The sequence below is a fragment of the Phalacrocorax carbo genome, chromosome 7, assembly GCF_963921805.1.
Source record: "Phalacrocorax carbo chromosome 7, bPhaCar2.1, whole genome shotgun sequence".
Classification (NCBI taxonomy): Eukaryota; Metazoa; Chordata; class Aves; order Suliformes; family Phalacrocoracidae; genus Phalacrocorax; species Phalacrocorax carbo.
The window spans coordinates 28,119,096-28,139,122 of NC_087519.1; the positions used below are offsets into that span (position 1 = coordinate 28,119,096).

Here is a 20,027-nt window from a genome sequence, read left to right on the forward strand (position 1 = left end):
CACATGGCTTTCAACTCTATTAAATGAAGTCACAGCAGCATCAAGCCTTACAGCAAAGGCTCCACACAGCCAATCTAAGAAGTGCTGCATAATGCACCCAAGAAAAAGTGTCCAGCACTCTGATATTCAGTCTTCTTGGGCACGCTCACTAACCTTGATTCCAAAGCCTGCCTTACTTTAAAAATCTATGCTACCACATGTCATAGAAACACCCTTCAGCTGCAGCCCTTTGTTCTCCAATAGCAGTTGCTGTTGAAGGCTTTGCCCTTTCACGTGGAGGATCAAGAGAAGTGAAATAATTCTGTCTTAGGTCAAGCATTTTAGCTGGAAGCCCCTGGAATTTTAAGTGGTTGGTCTGCTGGTCACTTGAACTTTACATCATGCTTTCCTGAAAAATTAAATCCTTTGAGTGGGAGACTGTCAATATTTCTAATCAAAACCAATACATGTACATTTCCAAAGACTGAAAAACTGATTAATAAAGCACTGAAAAGGAAATGGACAATGGTAAACAGAAAATTAACAATTAGCATCTTTTCCACATAGCAGGTGGTCCACACATATGTTCCCTTCAGCAATCAATAGACAGCCCCCCGAAAACACAGATGTTTTATTGTCTAAAGTGTTGCAATACAACAAATACATGATCTGTACAAAGGACACAACAGAGCGAGTTTAAATACAATCAGGAGAGAGAAATCCCCATATTCACAGTCCTCGGACAACATCTGATACCATAACCTGAACCAACAATTTAAAGATTCACTAAAACCAAAGAAATTGTTAAAAAAGTTAAAGGTCTCCAGAGAGTCTATGGGTGTACTGTCTTACAGCAGAGATCATGGGGTATTCTGTGAAGGGTCACAATGGCATCTTATTGCCCTCAATGCTGATTTTCACTGCATGGGCCGATCTGCTTTTTTTCCTGATATCTGTGAATTTCCGCATCTGTTTGTCCAGTCGACTCACCCCTTTCTTAGAGGTCCCCTGGAACTTAAAAAATAAAACTAATAATTACCACTGAAAAAAAGCAGACGTCCCAGAGGTTCAAGAAAAGCAACACATGCAAGGTTAAACCTGCAAGAGGGAGCTGATGGAGCCACTGGTTCCAACTGGTTGTGTGCGTGTGTGTGCACACATTCTCTCCCCGCAAAGCGGATAATGAAATGGTTCCCCCACTGTATGCATCGCATACATGGAGGCATTCACGCTTACAAACATCACACAGAAAAGCTTTCACATTACAGGGACTAGCTACTGTGTTAGTTGTTCACACACCAGCTGAATATACAGTTTGGAATAGTTTTGTATCTGTATTGGCTGGAGTTTAGTGTCAGAAATATACTGCACTATGGTGTCATACATACAGGCTTCCTGTGGGGTGAAGATTTTAGATATAAATACACAGCAATTGAGGTGGATTGAGTTGACGTATCAATTCCAAACCACAATTTATTTTGAAGGTCAGTGATTAGTACTTATAAAGCAAGAGATTATTGGGAAAAAGGGGATGTAGAGGGAAGCAAAAGAAATGCCTAAGCTGACCATACAAGTTATTAGAAGAGTTACTGCGTTTCATTTATATATTTTAACTGCAAATGAAAAACTGAGATGATGCAGCAGTTATTTTGCACACATTAAATACAGTGATTCTGTAAAGAAACACCACTGAAGACAAACAGCAAGGACCTTCCAATCCATAGCCATTGCTTCCTGGAAAGCAATTTCCCCTAACTAGACAATAGAAACAATAAAACAATGGGAACTACACATCCTTTAAGTTTGGGAGAAACAAAGATATCCAGGACATGCTACTTGGTATCTGACACAAAACATCTATTAGAAACTGAAAACCGCTTGTTCCCATCACTGAGGAAGGTGCTCCTGACACACTGATTTTAAATAAACTTTATTCATAAAACTGTTCACTATTCATTGAAATAATATCTGGAATTGCACAGCGATTAAAAAATTTTTTTTCTTAAATAAATATGAAGCTTAAACTCAACAGTTACCTACCATTTTTGCTAGCCTTTTCTGTCGCTATTAATTTGCGGCAGCCCTGCTCACAGAACTGAAATGCAGGCTATAAGTTGTCAAAACAATTCCCGCACTGATATATGTCACTGATTGATCTCCTGCCAACCCACATTCACAGCAGGGGAATCTTCTCCCCCTCGTCTGCAGCGGTCTCATTCTCTGCCTCCTGTCAACCACCCCTAAAGTCCCTTCCTTGGAAGAGCAGGTGTGAAAAATACCTTACTTTGGACATGTAAACTGTCAGGCACAGGTGTTGGTATGCAGTGACGTGAGGTCCTCTACTAAGGGCCAAGAATTCCTGTGTGTCACTTCAGGTAAGGTAAACCTGGAGAGCCTAATTATGTCAGAACAGAATTCAAAACCACAGCTGGTGCAAAGCTATTTTTCAGTACAGGTATTTTCATTTAACACCTGTCATTTGGGTACCCTGAAGCTGTCGAGGCAGGTATCATGGCAAACTATGTTCTACAACCTATTTTTTCCTGTACAAGTTACCTTTTAGGTCACAGTACAGCCGTGAGAGAATATAAGGAGAGTTTTCCAAGTTTAAGTTAGGGTGTAACACACTCCTTTCCTGTATGTGCAAACTGCCAACAGCTGAAGCACATGCACTGTTCACACCTCCCTTGAGGAATACCTCTCAAACTTGGGGAAGGCAGAGTGTCATGGCTACAGGGGCATCCTGTTGCCTTCAATGCTGAACTTGATGGCCCGATGCACTTTGCTGAGTCGTTTCTGTTCAGCAAACCGTCTCTTGTGTTTTTCCAAGCGACTAATACCTCTCTTAATAGTCCCGGGCTAGAAACAATATCTCAATTAATGCACAGAAGGAGAGATAACAGCAGAAAGCACAGTAATTATTACTTCTTCCATTTACATGTGTTCTACCATCTACGCCGCTTTTAAATTAAACTGTACAACATAGACAGATGAACCAAATAAAGCAAGGCAAAAAGGCCTCTATTGAAGCTGTTAATGTTTACCAAAACCTCAAAGTTTTTCCAACCTGTAATATTGTAAGAACATGATAAAGAAAACTGAGAGAAGTATAAAAATATCAGTGACACACTTATTCAATTGCAGCTTTAGTTCAAAATGCTCTAAAATAAGAGGCCTGTAATCAGATTCTCACCCTAGAGAGAAACTCTCGAACAGTTAACATGATAATCTGTTTTTGGTTAGAGAAGCAATGATACCCCAGTGAAAGTATGTGATGAGCTTAAAACAGCCACCTGATAGCAGAACTTACTGTCTACTCAAATTAGAAGAGGCACTTAGAAGAACTACCATACTGTACAGTAACCACGGCAATAAAGCAACAGATTCCCAGGCTTAATCAGAGACAGCTTAGGTACAGAGTCACTAGGAGAGGCTAAGCTATCCCCACACCACAGTGCTTACCCTAGAGGACTCCATCTCCACATTCCACTTTGGTCTGACAACATAGTCCTTGTTGGAGGGCATTGGCACCCTCGCACGGGCACAGAACCCAGGGTCTCCGGGTCTAAGAGCCCTGCAGAAAAAAAGATGTGACTGTTAGATAAAAATCTTACACAGCAAGTAGTACAAACAATATAGCGTATTCTGCCTCCAAAACACACTGCACAACCACTGCCTCTAAAACCTCCAAACAAATTGCATATTGTTAGTATCACTGAAATATTTTTTTCTAATAATATTTTTTTAAATAAATCCAACCTACTTTTCCTCTCCAGTTAACACTTTCTCCAGGTCCCTACGGGGAGTCTGACCACCAGAGCTGCAAAAAAAAAAATAATAAATATTTATAGGCATCTAAACACAGAGAAAGATAGTAATTTTAAAAGACAGTCAAGTGTGGTAAAAGAAAAGACAGAGGTCATAACTTACTATCCTTTTATTTCCCATAATACTTACACACCAGTTTGTTTTTCTTCATCTTAAGAGCCTTAGAAAGGAAGAAGGGTTTCATGTTTCTGCCTGCTGCTCCTACCTGCTCAATCTCCTCCGCTGAGGCATCTGTTCCAAATCTCTCTGTTCCCTCTCTTCTCTTGTCATGCCTTTGTAGTTTGAGGTAAGACCAAAGATGGGTCGAGACCATTCATCTATTAAAAATGGTAAAATTGGTTAACACCACTAGGGTGTCCCAATACAGCTTCCAAAGTTTATGTCAAGTACTTATGTTTCCTTTCAACCAAATAAAATATTTTTAAGTCCTTAATATTTCAGAGAAATTCAGACTTGTGGACAGTAAGAAAGAGTTTTCATCCATAAAGGCTCCTGCTGTTGCCTGTTCTTTTAGAATCTCTGAGCTCTTACAACACAGTGTCACGAACTCCTGCATGCCACAGCAAATGCTATTTTAGAAATATGTAAAATAGTTCCTAAAGAACATAACACATCTATGATCAGTTTGCAGTCATTCAGGATGCCATGCACTACACATGGGACTATGGTTGTTTAAGAAGTAAACTTTCAGTCATCCAAGATCTCTCTAAAGTCCATGGAATGAACAGTTTTCTGGCAGCACCTTCCTGCCTTTATAGCACGATGTCCAGGCAACTAGCCAAGAGAGAATCTGGGCAAAATAAATGCCAACCTCTGGTTTACAACAAGAATGAAGGAAACAGGAAAAGGGGCAAGTTCATGTAACAGCATTTGTTCAGAGCTCTACAAACAAAGTGATGGAACAGATTAGTGAGATTCCTACACTGCAGAATTAATTCTGCTACAGACAATAGCAAAAAACACGCAACAGAAAGACTGATGCAGAAATTATCAGTGAACTCTCACTGATGCAAGGCAAAGGGAGTTTTACATACTGATTAGCTTCCCTGCCATATCCTTGTTAGGTCTCGACTCTTTGGGGTGTTTGTAGAGGTACATCACAGCTCGTCCAATGCCACTGTGCTTCAGGGTCTCTTGGCTCACACTGGGCAGCTGCAGTGAAAGGGGAAAGCCAGAAAATAGCAAGAAATTATGTCTGAACGTTAATGGTGTTACTGAACTTTGCAAGACGACCAAAACCCACCTTCACAATAAGCTTGAAAAAATTGGCGTTTTTCATTATCTCATTAGGAAAAGTATCAAACACCAAAACCTAGAAATTTACCTTAACATCCTTGGGTTTTATACACAAAAATGTTTCCATAACTATTTACTCCAAATGCTCTTTTGCTTATACTGCCCATGAATTGAGTTACTGCCTTCAAAGCATTCATTTTATAAAGACAAAAAACATGGCAAAAGCATACAAGCTTAGCTACAAATGCTAAGTCTACGCTGAGTAGGATGGGCTTTCTAGTGCACTGCACACTTCAGTAAGCCAGAAAAGAGAAAAACTCAGGGATACACAGCAAATGACTCTTCACTAAACTTTGCATATAGACCTGAAACAGGCAGGCAGGGCAAAAATTCAGGCAGAACTCTTGCAAATTCTTAGCAAGGAGAAATGTTTATAGACCTTCAGTCAAATAAAGCCAGCTAGTGGTGCTGCAAGAAAAATTTCACTTCTACTTCACTATCAAGACTATGCTACACTTTATGAACACAGCAAAGACAAAATAAAGTGACCAATCACAATGTATGAGCCACTGAGAACAAGGGAACGTAGGTGACTAAGCAGTTTCAATTTTTTAAGAATCTGAAAATGCCATAGCAAATAAGTCCCTGAGAGAAGGTAGAGAACCTCATGTCTGCGGTTCACCTGACACTCTCAGAAATGTCTTCTCGCCTGCTGCCAGCAGAGCTATTCGCTTTGTTGCAAACATGGGCAAAATTTTCATAACAACAAATAAGTGCCTGAAATTCCCTAGCCAAATTCTGTTCAGCTAGACAGGATGCCTACAACATAAGACTCATTAAAATGATGCAACTTTTAAACAAATACACCTGTTTTGCAGTTTGATTGTGTATTTCGCTGCATGGTCCATTGGTAGCAGCTCGAGTACATTTATCACCAAACATTTCCCTAAAGCACATGGTTTAAAACCTTGAGGAAGCCACAAATCAAATATGGTTAAAAGTCAGTTTCAAACCTCTTGCAGGATCTTCAGAAGCTCCTCTCGTATCTTTAGTGCTGGCAGACTTCGGTCTGGAAGAGGAGAAAGCCACTCTTTGATGGCAGACATAACACCACTATCGATGAAAGTTTCTTTGAGGTCCTGCCTAAAAATTTTAAAGTAAAGAGAAGCCACAAAGACATAATACATCAAAATTTTAAGATGTGATGTTCCTTCAGCACAATAGAGCATTTGAGTTTGCTTCATGTTAAATTAACAGGTAAATTATGTAGAATTTTAGGCTTTTGAGGCCACCTATGTTCAGCATTTACTTGGAAGAAAAGTGTTTCACTGCACACTCAGTACAACTGCAATGTCACTCCATGAAATCTACCAAATTCCTAATATTCCCCAAGATGATAATTTCCTGGGAGAATGACAACTCACTTTTTAAGATGCATAACTACAGTCGGTAGCAAAGTTAATTTCTTTAGTGCTGGTTTCTTTTGCGTATTCAGCTGTCGATCCTCCTGCAGGGAGTTGAAGCATCAGCTCAAGTTAATCAAAAGAAGAAATCAGCAACCATCATCCTTTACAACATTTACAGGAAAAAGAACAGACTATTAAATGAGAAGGGCAACTTTGGCAGCATTACACCAACTTCGTACCCTGCTCCATCTTCCTACAGCCCCAAAACACATTATAAGATGTCTTCTCTTAAAAAAAAAGGTCCCCATTTCAGTCAACATTTTCCTTAAAAGCATCACATTAGGAGATTCCCCCTAAAACTACATTTTTTTCTACTTCATGATTTAGGTTGACTGCAGTAACCTGGAGGTATGCAGAGTCCTCCATGCTAACTATGCACAGATAACATATAAACTTTGCTAGTAAAACTCACCTGAAAAACAGAAAAATAGCTAACCAAAACAACATGAAGAGAGAAAAATGTATGTTCACTTCAGCTAGGAATGTAACTGGATAACCTAGAGGTTTAGGATGAAGCAGAGCGCAAGTAACACAGGAGCACAAAAATGTGCATCGTGCTAAAACAAAGTCTGGTTTCAAAGTGGCTACCCTCCAATGCAATAATGTCACTATCTGTTCAGTCCTTGGGCTCCCATATCAAGAAGACCCATAATAATCAACAGATTTGTGTCCTGCTGTGGTAATTCCTTTCCACTCATCTTCTGTTTTGAGGCCGCACCTCAAATACTGTGTATTTGGGCCCCTCATTACAAGGAATTGAGGTGCTGGATCGTGTCCAGAGAAGGGCAACGAAGCTGGTGAAGGGTCTAGAGAACAAGTCTTATGAGGAGAGTTGCTTTGTCTGGAGAAGACGAGGCTGAGGGGAGACCTTATCAGTCTCTACAACTACCTGAAAGGGGGTTGTAGCAACATGGGTGCGGGTCTCCCAAGTTACTAGTGATAGGATGAAAGAAAATGGCCTCAAGGTGCACCACGGGAGGTTTAGATTGGATATCAGGAAAAAAGTCTTTACTGAAAGAGTGGTCAGGCATTGGAACAGGCTGCCCAGAGAGGTGGTGGAGTCACCATCCCTGGAGGTGTTCAGAAAACATGTAGATGTGGCACTTCAGGGCATGGTTTGGAGACATCATCTGTTGGGTTGATGGTTGGACTTGAAGACCCTAGAGGTCTTTGCCAGCCTTAGCAATTCTATGATAATCCACTGAAGGCTCTTCCTGCACAATGTTTTTTTATTGCAAAGGAGGAGATTCTTCTAATGCCTTTCCTTCCCTCTTCATGCCCCAGAATGGTTTGACAGGCACATGCTAGAGAACCACAATACACACCAAAATACTGGAGCTCAGCTCTTCCTTCTCTCCAGTATTTCAAACTTTATGGCTTTGTTTGAAACATTTGGCTATCATTGTCCAAGAAAGACTTTCTTGTCAAGAACAAGAAAGTCTCATGTGTCTCCCAGATTGCTATCTTACCCTCCTCTTTCTCCCCAAACACATTATCCTTCTTATCTTGTTCTCAGGAAGATTCTTTTATTGTTGTTGTTGTTAGTTGTAAGGTCCCTCTTTCTGAAGTTCTGTATATTCCCCGATTGGTTTTAATGAGTTTTGCAGTGCTGTTCATTAATTTGATTGCTACCCGAACAAAACTACCACAACAGAAGATACTGACAAAAGGCAAGGCCCAAAAAACCAGTGCACAGTAACATATTAAACATGACTCCTTGAAAAGGGCAGTCCTGCCAAGGCAGAACTCCACCTAATTCTGTTGTGCTACCATCATTCACCACAGTACTGTCATTCACACAGTTTAGAAAAGGGTTCATCTCAGGAACAAACACCAAAGTACAACATATGCTAGTAACTGTATAATGAAATTAAAACATAGTGCCTTTCTCAGTCTTTGATATATTTATTCATGTAGTTTATAGAACACATACATCCCTTTTTATAGGGCAATTGACCACAGCTGATCAAAGTTTAGCAAGTTAACTGATTTATTAATTTTAAAGATTAAAATTTTTTCTCCAAATTTCAATGAAAGAAATGTTTTAACTTGGATTAGTAAAATAACACTTAAACAGTTATTTAGATATTGGAAGCTTTCCACAGCGTACAGATTACCTCCCCCAAGTACCACCCAGATTTCTGTATTTTACTGACCACAACATTTTTCCATAGAATGGAACTGGATTTTAAGGTGTCTTTGGAGCCAAGACAACTCACCTCAGCAGCTTCATTCATCTTCACAATCATAGCACTGACCACATCATCTGCATCACTAATAAAAGTTCCACCATCACGATTTCGTCTACGCTTGCCACTCATACTCTTCTTTCGTTGCAGCATCATGTCAAAATCTGACATGAAGTCCATACTGAAATGCAAAAAGTTTGCTGATGGTCAGAAGAGGGTTGATCTTACTGTCTTTGTAGGAAATAATTTTGTATTTCTGTAGCATAACCTTTCAAAAATTCTCCAATAAATCTACAAGCATTATGTCTCAATGTCTCTGTAAGATAATTAGTTATTCTCTGTATAAAAACTGGGAAACTAGCAGGAGAGCTTCCATGGCTCTGAGATGTCCTCAGAAGTCTGCAAGACGTTGCTGGAAATGTCTAAGGACATGCACAGATGTAATATCCAGGGTTCAAAATGTGGTAATGCTGTCACTGAAGCTGAAAAAGATTTAGCTTTCCTGTACCTGCAACACACTGCTTGGATGCTACTGCAGCAGATACAAAGGAAACAGGAGCCATGCTGATGGCAAGTCTTGCCATACCTTATCCCTTACACTAGCAGACAAATGCACCTGTGACTTCAATGTTGAACTGCTAAAGGCAGAGTCAGATGCTTGTTTGATTAGATATTAATTTCACCTAGGTTTTGATGCAAACCATGAAATACTGTTCTCTGAAGCAGCAGCATAGGTAATCTGGACTGCTAAGTGACTCAACTGTACAAGCTGAGAGAGAACCTTCCGTCATAGTTTATGAGAACACACTTTAAGTAGAAATGTAGTCCCATGCCTTTCTAAAGTCTAGCCAGTCTTTGGAGGAGCCCTTTCACTAAAATCTTGCATTTGCTATTAACAAAGAAGTACGTAACACACTGACTTACTGCTTCCCTCTCTTGATGTTATCATCAGAGTCTGATTCATCCACTGTCTCCTTCATATCTGTATCACCTTTCTCTTCCTCCAAATCTTCCTGGTTAAAACCCTGATGGATAAAGACAGTGCAAATCAGTGTATGGATTAAGACTGGGCATCTACGGATACTCAAAAAGCTTCCGTTAAGTCTGCAGAGGATCTAGAAGAAAGAGGAACAAAGGCTTCCTAAATCCACCTGTGACTTTCACACCAATAACTCTCCCAACAGAGGAGCTGAATGTTATTTAACCCAACCACTACCTCCGTGAATCCAACAGATACAAAGCTTCTGTCCTCATACAGCATACACTTGAACACGAGTTCAAACCCAAACAGTCATTCTGGAGTACCATTCCATAAAGGGTAGCTCTAGCAAGTGAACAAGAGACATCCACACTAACACTTACTGTAAATTCTTCTTCTTCCTCATCGCCAGATTCTCCAAATATATCTGCAATCAGGTTCCTGTGAAGGTAACAGTAACATTTATCTGTTTAGACTGCAACAGTGAGAAGTTTATTTTCTGCAAAATTTCTAATGACTGTGTGGACATCCACCTTTTATTCTGCCACCTACTACCGACCTTCCTCTTCACACCACCAATGAAGGTGGACCATCACCCCCTAGCTGGGATTCATCCATTCTCCGTTCACCATCAGTTTCACTATGTACAACCCTGAAGGAATTCATACGCCCAAAAGCACTTACTCTTGTTCATTTCCAGATTCACTGTCACTGCCAAACAGATCTTTCTCTTCTTTTTTCTTCCCAGCATTCTCTTTTATTTCTTCTTCTTCCTCACTATCTGATACAGCATTTTTCTTCCTTTTGTCAGATTTCTCTGAACCAGCATCACTATCTGATTCTTCCACATCAGAAAGGATTCGTACTTTTTTTGCAGCTGCCAACAGAAAGGAGCATTACTACATGTCCTAATAACAGAGGTGACCACTGGTACTCTCAAACTATTCTCTCAAATTTCACTTGGACAAGAGGGAAGCTGACTAGCCTTCTTACACAAAATCATTGCCATTTCTTAAAAAACCATATACATTCTAAAATCTGTTCTATTCAATCAGTAACTGAAATTTCCACACACCACATCAATCCATACAAACTTGTAATTTCAAAACTGACTCTCACCCCCCATATATGAAAAAAAAAAAAGAGGAAAAAATGACTAGAGAAACAACAACAAAGTAGAGAAATGACTAACAGGAATAATCAACGTGACAACAGATGCCAGTATAAAACAAGATCACTGGAGTCTTTTACTTCTTTTAAACCTACTTATTACTCAAAAGTATTAGATATACATTCACACAGAAATGCAGTTAGAACAATAGCCTTTACAAATGCAGCTGTGCTCTAAAAATAAATTTGCTTTATGGTTTCATATTTATCTTAGATTCTTTCTTCGTACAAAAACCAATAATTTAACTCTAACACTACTGCTTGTCACATCACATTTTTGTTTCCACACTATAGTTCCTTACGTGTTTTCTCATTGTCATCCTCACTGTCAGAAAGGATAGCTGTTTTCCTCTTCACTGTCTTCTCCTCCTCTTTCTCTTCTTCATCACTGTCCGATATTTTTCGTCTCTTAGGAGCTTCCTCTTCACTGTCAGAGCCCTGAAATCCTTCCCTTACATGTTCATTATCTGAATGATGAGAATCATTCTGCACCTCCTCCTTCCTGTCCTCCCCATCACTATCCTCAGACTCTATTTCTTGTTTGTGCCTGGAAACATCCTCACTTTCCGAGTCACTAGCCGGCTGTTTGTGGAGTTCCTCACTCTCCGAGTCACTGGCCGGCTGCTTTTGGAGCTCCTCGCTCTCTGAGTCACTAGCTGGCTGCTTGTGGAGCTCCTCGCTCTCCGAGTCACTAGCTGGCTGCTTGTGTGATTCCTCATTTTCAAAATCACTACTGTGATCCCTGTGAGGTTCTCCATTTTCAGAGTCACTTGCTCGATGATTTAAGGCATCTTCATTTTCAGAGTCACTTAAATGCTGGTTTGGACGGTCCTCAGTATCAGAATCACTCTCTTTCCCTCCATGAGCTGCTTCGTTGTCTGAATCACTTACATTGTGATTTGGAGGCTCCTCATTTTCTGAGTCACTGTCTTTTTGCCTTGGGATATCTTCATTTTCAGAGTCTGTCATATGAGGCTCTCCCATTTGCCCTTCATCTTCTCCATCACTGTGTTCATTCTGAAAGAGAAAAGCAATCTCAGGTAACTGAGCAAAAAAAACCCTTAAAAAAACACCGAAAAAAATGTTCTGAATTCTTGCTTGTCCTTCCTCCAATTTGACTACCCAAAGTACTGCAAACTGGAATATTTTCTATACAGAAATAATTATTAGACAATTTGCATTAAAGGACTATCAAATACTTCAGATGGAGAAAAATATTAAGAGATCAATGGAAGCCTGTCCACTCTGCAGCTCAATCCTATTTTGGAAACAGTAACAGAATTTAAAAACACTCAAACATGCCTGAGAAGGGTCCAGTTCCTGGAGGGTAAATGCTTAGTACTTCTGTTTTAAAAAGTCAGGCCTTCAAAGTGGTTTCGCCCAAACCCCCAGTAATAAGGCAAGAAACAGTATCTCAAACCTTTCATTTGCCTTTCCTTAAGATCTCAAACAGGTGCTTTTTGTATGAAATATATTTTAATGAACTGCACACGCATTACTTTCCAAGTAAAGCTCAAGAGAGCTTGTGCCCTTTCCTTCTTTGCCAAGGAAACTTGTTTAAGAACACATCAAGACCAAAAGCCTACCAAAAAATCGGAATAGTTTTAGTCTGACCTTTCAGAGTGTTATTGTTAACAAGTTTTGTGTTTTAATGTGTAAGAATGTAAGAACAGATTCAATACTTCTCTCCCTTAAGCTGACAGCTACCATAGGCATGCCCATAGGCATCCAGACACCTGAGGTAACCTACGCACAAATACACCGATCTTAAAACTGTAGAATTGAAACACAATCCTTTATGTCTTTTTCTACAAGGCAAAAAATAACTGAGCCACATGCTCCATTTTTGGAAAAACCTTTCACAAGCCACCTGCTGATATCATTAGTGACAACATCTTGTTTTATCTTTCCTACAACACCTAACTTTTACTTGGGGAAAAAAAAGATCTCAACTGCATTTACCTGAGAAAACAAAATTAGACTCTTGAAGACTCAGTTCATTAACTCAGTGCACCTGTCAGTCACTGTCACGATAATCCCATTTTCAACTGAAAAGAATAATACTGTAAAAGGAACTTCTTTTCTGCATACTCAACTCCACTCTTCAGCCAGACTTTCCTCAGGGGTGATTTGGTCTCAGCTATAGAGCCCTTCCAAGAGCATATTTGCAAACTAAGTATTTATTGTCTTAGGAACACTTTAAGATCTCATGTCCTGGAGCTTCCAAATCTTTTTTGTCAGCAATTTAATTTCCTTGGAAAGGCAGACTATCTATTCTTCTTTTCTATAGTCACTCTACTCCCATATTCAGAGCCATACAAAATCATGCATGTGTATCTGTCCTACACCTAAAATAAACAATACTATTAATCTTCAAAATGTATAATTGAGAAGGAATTTTAAATAAAATTAATTTTAACTGCTTTTAGGAACTACTCCCTCCAGAATTATACTAAGTACTAAATAATGTTGCTTTATAAGATTTTGGACCTTATATATTTCTTCCCTTGGCTAGCACTCAATAAAATAACAACTTCTAAGTTACTGCAGAATCACTAACAGAAAGTTACTGCACAACAGAAATGAAATCAGGACTATATAATTTTAAAACATGCACTTCAAATACAGCTTCACTATTTCCATGTTAGTTAATGCTAGCTACAAAACATCTGTTGTGATAATCTGACTGAGCAGCCTTCTCTCTACTGTTTGTCCCTGTCTCTACAGCAATGCTGGTGGTATTTTGAATCATGCTGGTGGTATTATTCAGTGTTTCTCATTTCTCCTTACAGAAAGGAAACATAGTTCTGTTAAAACCTGAATTTGAAATTTTAAAGAATTAAATATCAAGATTAAGAAATTACAGAACTGACGATGCACAACAGAGGAAGACCATATACACACTCAACCGCTCTCAGCTTGTTATGGGATTTTATTTACTTTTTTTTTTCTTACCAAATAATTGGTTTGATTGCCCTCTCCTGCTCAGTATCTCCCACATAAACTAACAACATGCATACATGATGTATTTTCTCTGACTGTATTATTTAAGATTAAAGAAAACTGCAGCTGCAAACAGAACAGGAAAAGATTTTACAACAGTGTTACAGGTCAGGTCATTGAGAAGTACTGAAATCCCCAGGTCTACAATGAAATTTATGTTTATGGTAACATAAATTCTTTAAACCTTATTTTCCTACCATTTAATTTTTGGTGGGTTTGTCTGTCTTCTTTCGATTTCAGACAGCTAATGCTGAATAGGTACTCATAATTATGTCAGCAGTAATAAGGGATTTTGCTAAACAAAACCAAGGAAAGCAATACAAATCCTCCTGTTTAAGCTACTAGGCTCATCACCTTCCAGACTGCTGGTCTAGAAAGTCTTTGGTGAAAAAGTAAACAAAAATGAAAAAACAACTGGAATCCATAATGATTCTTAAATGTTTCCAAGGTCAAAAGTATGGCTGCAGGTTATATATCCACCTATTCAGAATATATTACTAAATTACAAGGAACTTCCTATGCAAAATACTTGGTAAGAAGTCATTATAATTATACAGCATTATTACTGAAGTACTTCACAATATCTCTAATCTGTTACTGCAAACTGACAATCACTCTTCAGAACAAAGATGTTTAGGGAGAGAGAGATCCTAATTAGCTCACATTGGGATTATACAGTGCTCTGCACCACAGAATCCCAGTGGTTGTAGCAGCTGAACTCTACTGTGATACAATAACCTACAGAAGAACCACTTAGATAATATAGGTGCCCCTACACAGACTGGGCAGACAGGCACCATCTACTCAAGTCCTGAGCCTGGAAAGCTCAACCAGAGTTAACCCAAAAAGCACACAGTTATGTTACTCAAGCCAGTAAGCCCAGCAGAGAGATGATGCACACTACCTTGGTATCAGCACATTAATGTAACTGAGCATCTTCTAAAGCAGAGCTGAGACAGAGCTGACTTGCTCAGAGCCTACACAGGACAGGCTCTGTCCACAGTGCAAAGGTCTTCTTAATACAATTAATGAATATGTGAATATTTTGGAATATACTTGATATAAAAAGTACATGCAACTTTACACTAAGATGACTAACCTACGTAGGACAGCCTCCCCTCCACCACTTCTTCCCCCCCCTTTTTTTTTTACTAGTTCGTCTCTAAAAAGATATTTTCAAAGAAATCAAGTCTGTAATTTTGGAGTTTTCTGTTTTTCCTTTTCCAAATACTTAGTCAAAATAAAAGATCAGACATCTTCAAAAAACAAGTAGGTCTCAGGTAATTGTTATGCATTTTTCTCTAATTCCTTTGCTTTCTTTTCTTCCTCCTCTTTATCTATAAAGATTTTAATTGAGATGTCCTTATTTTTTTAACCGAATTCTGGAACATGAGGCTTTAGTACAGTATGAAATAAAGAATATAGCAAAATCAAATTTACAGTGTTATTCTTCTACATAAAAATTTCAGTTAGGAAGTAGTTTACTGGATCAACATGCAGCCACTTTTAGTAGGTACTACTTTGATAATTTTGTAAGTTCAAAAAAATTGACCCATCCACTACAATCTCATGAATGACGATTGTTAAACTAAGGCATACGTAACGATCATAGGCAGATCAGCAGGTTTGTCTTTTGTCAGAAGTGTAAGATATTTGTTTGTTTGTTAACAGTCACAGTCAAACCATAACTTAATTCATGAAGACAGCAGCAACTTGGTGAAAGTGTAAGAATCTGAGTCATTAAACATTTCCATATAAGCCTGACTTGTACAAACACTGTAAACATGATTTCATATTCATTACTGTACTAAAACTATGTGTTATCTAGTTCTATTTGTCTAAAGCAGAATCGTTAAGGACATCCAGGAGAACATTTATAGATAAAGTGGGATTGGGGGAAGGAAAGCCAGAAAAGAATTGTGGAAAAGAAAAACCCACATACCTGAGACCTACATAAGTAATTCCTCAGGATTCCCCTTTTCTTTAAAGTTAAGAACCTGAAAAAAAAGTTTGAAAGTTTAAAACTTCAGTTCCTTACATCTGAGTTTTAAATTAGAGACGAAATAGTAATTAAACAGACTTAACTGATTAGGCTGTCTCAAATGTTTTATTAACTTTGAGTTTCATTCCTCCCACATATTCCTAAAGATGAAGGAAATAAGAGGATGAGAGAATATTTAAGGTAAATAATATGATAAATCACTGAAAGCTGCTCCTTTCAGAGACAGCTGCTCCACATTATTGCATTTTGAGTTGTATTTTTAACTCGATGTAGGGAAATCTAAGAATGTGAGACCTCATAACCAAACAAAAACGCAAAATGTTTATAATTTGAACTGAATCAAATAAAGCACTAAGGCTTGAAGGTTCACATTTACTATGGGACAGAAAGGTGTTTTAGCTAGGTTTGAATTTTCTTTGTTTTGTTTGCCTTTTTTTTTTGTTTTAGTTTTGGTTTGATTTTTTTAATGGACTTTCTGAAGTATTTTATCTAGAGAGGAATATTCAACAGCCATCACAGAACAAAGCCCTTAAAATAATGCAGGCACATGAAGAGGATCAGCTAACAATGATAATAGGTCTTGGTACTTTCTGGTTATTTAAATCTGAAAATGACATGCTGAAGATGTAAGTAATGGTCAATTACCTGTTCTTTAAGCCAGATTTCCAACTACTTTGCCATGGTGTAAAATTAAAATACCACCGGAGTATAGAGGAGTAAGAACAAACGACCAAGTTTTCATGGACAGCAGAAAAAACTTAAGTATTATTGTAGCAGCAAGATAACTCCCTATGCACTCATCACTTTTTTTTCATTATAACAGAGGTACTAAATCCCTCTGAAAGACAGTTATTTCTCCCACGCTGAAAAACATATTTCTTCCCATACTGACAACCTGATTGTTACAATAAGAAATGCTGCCTCACACCAATACATTTCTTCCATTGTAAATATCAACACCTTAAAAAAAAATTCCAAATCTGCTTTACACTCAAATTCAAATACATGGGAAGAACTTTAATTTTATACAAATATCAATATTTATCTATGGCTGGGGGATGAAAGATTGAGAGCAGCTCTGCGGAGAAGGATTTGGGGGTACTGGTGGACAAAAAGCTGACATGAGCCAACAATGTCACTTGCAGCCCAGAAGGCCAACTGTATCCTAGGCTGCATCAAAAGCAGCATGGCCAGCAGGTCGAGGGAGGTGATTCTGCCCCTCTGCTCTGCAACAGTGAGACCCCACCTGGGGTGCTGCGTCCAGCTCTGGGGCCCTCAGCACAAGGAGGACACAGAACTGTTGGAGTGGGTCCAGAGGAAGCCACAAAAATGATCCAAGGGCTGGAGCACCTCTCCTACACGGACAGGCTGAGAGAGTTGGGGTTGTTCATCCTGGAGGAGAGAAGGCCGGGGGGAGACCTTATTGCAGCCTTTCAATACTTAAAGGGGGACTACAGGAAGGATCGGGGTAATCTCTTTAGCAAGGCCTGTTGCAACAGACAAGGGGTAATGGCTTTAAACTAAAGGAAGGTAGATTTAGACTGGATATAAGGAAAAAAATTTTTTACAATGAGGGCGGTGAAACACTAGAACAGATTGCCCAGAGAGGTGGTAGATGCCCTGTCTCTAGAAACATTCAAGATCAGGTTGGACGGGGCTCTGAGCAACCTGATCTAGTTGAAGTTGAAGGGTGGGCTGGACTAGATGACCCTCAAAAGATCCCTTCCAACCCAAACCATTCTATGATTCTACTTTCTAACTCCAAGGAAAGTATGCATTCAATAAAGCAGTAGGGCGGGAGTGGTGGGAAGGATTGCAGGTATACCACAGCAGAACTGAACCTTTTGACACATCAGCCTGCTACAGTATATCATACATTTTAAGCAATTTTTAAACCCAGTCAGTCAGTCCTGACACGTACATAAAATGCAACAAAATATGCACAACAGAATGAAATGGCTTTGATTATCATTTTGATGAGTATCAAAAAGTTCTCCATAACATAACTTTGCTGGCAGAAGAATGAGTTCACAGGCCAAAATTATTTCTTCCTAGCAAGACCTGATGTAATCTATTTTAAGTCACAAAAAAATCCTCAAAACTAAGACTAACTCCAAAACTGTCCCAGAAATCTAAAGGAAACCTTCACTTTTACCAGAATCTCTTTCCAACCAGAAGAGTCAATCCACAAGTTAAGTGACTCTCCCCCAGATACAACCCTAGATCAAACCATTATCACCCTTCTCGTGGTGTAGGCTTCTTGAAGCAAGAACCTCTTCAGAGGAAGAGCAGATCACATTTGGGAACCTTAATCTGCTCCTGCTCAACATGGACAACTGCTCCTTTGTGAATGACAGGTGAAAAACATTGCACAAAATAGACTTGAGAGTCAATGCTCACATCCAAGACAACAGATGGAAGATAAGGCAGCATTTATTCTTTGGTAAGGAAACCTATGCCTCCATAACGTGTGGTTTTACATCACTATGCACAATTTGAGGTAAAATTACAAATTGCTCATAATCCATTACTCAGAATTTCAAACCCAAATAGTTTATCTTCTTACAATTGATTAAAATACTACTAAACTGTTTCTAGTACAAAACAGCAAATACTACTATAACAGTTAAGAACAAACCGAAAAAAAGACCCTGTCCTACATATTGGTCAAGAGATTATCTGACACATTTCTTTCTGGAAATGAAGTTTTCCCATACAGGACCCTGAAGAACAACTAAATAAATATGTAAGTCTCGGTTAAGAGAAAATACAACAACAAAAATGTATAGAAGAGTAATATTTATCTACATAAAGTTCCAGTAGTACCTCTGAATGGTGCCCTACACTTCCATTCTCAGATCCAGAATGCTGCTCATTTCCTTCATCTTCAACATCAGATCCTGAATCTCGTTCGTCTTGCACTGGAGTAGCTCCACCATCATCTACCCAGAAGTTAAGAAAAAGCAAAACTCAGTGGCATCTCCCAGTGTTTAAAAGAGGACTGACAGTGACGAGTAGCAGAGAGCCAGGCAGGCAGTGCTACAGTCAGACTCTCGGTCTAACAGAGCATTAATACAGAGAAACGGAAGGCATCTACTGGGAAGGTTTGGAACAAACCGGGCGGGCACCGGGCGGGCACCGGGCAGAGCAGAACAGAGTAGAGCAGGGCGCTCCCCGCGGGCCCCGCCGTGCCCAACAACCTCCCTCGCAGGGCCCAGCGCCCCGGGCGTCCCTCCCGCGCCGCTACCTGACTGGTCCCCGCTGTAGTACTCGCTCTCCATGGCGGGCCGCCGGCCTCCGCCGAGGCCCGGCGGCAGCGGGGCGAAACCCCCAACTCCGCCCCGCCCAGCGCTCGCCACTAGGACCCGCCGCCTCCGGCCGCGGCCGTCGCCACCGCCCGCCGCGCACAGGCCCAAAATGGCGCCGCTCCCCCGAACGGCCGGCAACCACCCCTGCGCATGCGCTAAGAACGGCCACCCCCCCCCTCCCCTCCCCTCCCCTCCCCCCCCCCCGCGCGCCCCTGGAGGCGGAGGCTCTCGCGAGGATTCGGGGGTAGGAGAGGGTCCGCCGCCAGGGGGCGCCGCGCGGATGGGCGGGACTGCAGTCATTACGCCGCCAGGCCACGCCACGCCCCGCCGTTTCCAACAGCTTAACGGTAGGAGAAAGCAAGCGCAGATGCTAGCGGTGGAGCAGTGGAGGCTGCTCGCTGCTTCATACAGGGTGTGAGTCACCTGCAACAAGCTAGAAAACATTTTTTTCCTCTCCCTAAACTTTCTTTTGCCTTTTTTCCAGAAAATAATTTCATTTTAGCTTCATTACTGACATGTGGGGGAAATGGAAGGAGCCTTTGAGAAAAAAGGCTATTTTGAGCTCTTGCATCAACATACGAATGGAACAGCTGTAGAGAAGCATAAAATGGTTGTTTTAATGAAGAGGTTTCCTTGTATGAGCCATGTGGGAACTTCAAAGACATTAAAAACCAGAATATGTTAGACGACAGCTTAAACCCGCAACCCAGAACTACATGAGAGTTACCCAACATCTCCCTCCAGCCAGTCAAAGGCACGCCTGGTACAAATGCTTCCAATACTGATAAATGACAGGAGGTGGGAAGTTTCATCTGCTGCCTTGAATGGAAAAGATTTTACCATTTCAGTCATAGGTGAATTTATCTG

General features: G+C 40.1%; 1 protein-coding gene across 4 annotated transcripts; it reads right to left on the bottom strand.

Annotated features, from left to right (window-relative positions):
• Positions 1 to 592: 592 nt before the first annotated feature.
• Positions 593 to 19,303, bottom strand: IWS1 (interacts with SUPT6H, CTD assembly factor 1). 4 transcript variants are annotated; one of them, XM_064457237.1, is made up of 15 exons: positions 19,100 to 19,303; positions 18,679 to 18,794; positions 11,150 to 11,864; positions 10,362 to 10,554; positions 10,061 to 10,118; positions 9,623 to 9,723; positions 8,729 to 8,879; positions 6,468 to 6,550; positions 6,057 to 6,186; positions 4,842 to 4,959; positions 4,013 to 4,124; positions 3,743 to 3,799; positions 3,442 to 3,553; positions 2,678 to 2,838; positions 843 to 993 (listed from the first exon to the last, which is right to left on the bottom strand). In XM_064457237.1, exons 1-14 carry the CDS (start codon positions 19,131 to 19,133, stop codon positions 2,710 to 2,712), a joined length of 2,109 nt encoding a protein of 702 aa, XP_064313307.1. In that variant the 5' UTR covers positions 19,134 to 19,303; the 3' UTR covers positions 843 to 993; positions 2,678 to 2,709. The 4 variants fall into 4 exon arrangements, with proteins under 4 accessions (XP_064313308.1, XP_064313305.1, XP_064313309.1 ...); XM_064457238.1 differs by lacking the exon at positions 2,678 to 2,838 and having other exon boundaries at positions 593 to 987; XM_064457235.1 differs by lacking the exon at positions 2,678 to 2,838 and having other exon boundaries at positions 593 to 993.
• Positions 19,304 to 20,027: the final 724 nt, after the last annotated feature.

What these genes read in the sequence shown, in the direction of transcription:
- IWS1 (XM_064457235.1), bottom strand. Translation starts at nt 19,133, where the DNA reads ATGGAGAGCGAGTACTACAGCGGGGACCAGTCAG. An exon ending in GTGTAGGGCACCATTCAGAG is followed by an intron (nt 11,865 to 18,678) that starts GTACTACTGGAA and finishes TTTCTCTTTCAG; the next exon opens with AATGAACACAGTGATGGAGA. An exon ending in GTAGTTATGCATCTTAAAAA is followed by an intron (nt 6,187 to 6,467) that starts GTGAGTTGTCAT and finishes TAAAATTTTTAG; the next exon opens with GCAGGACCTCAAAGAAACTT.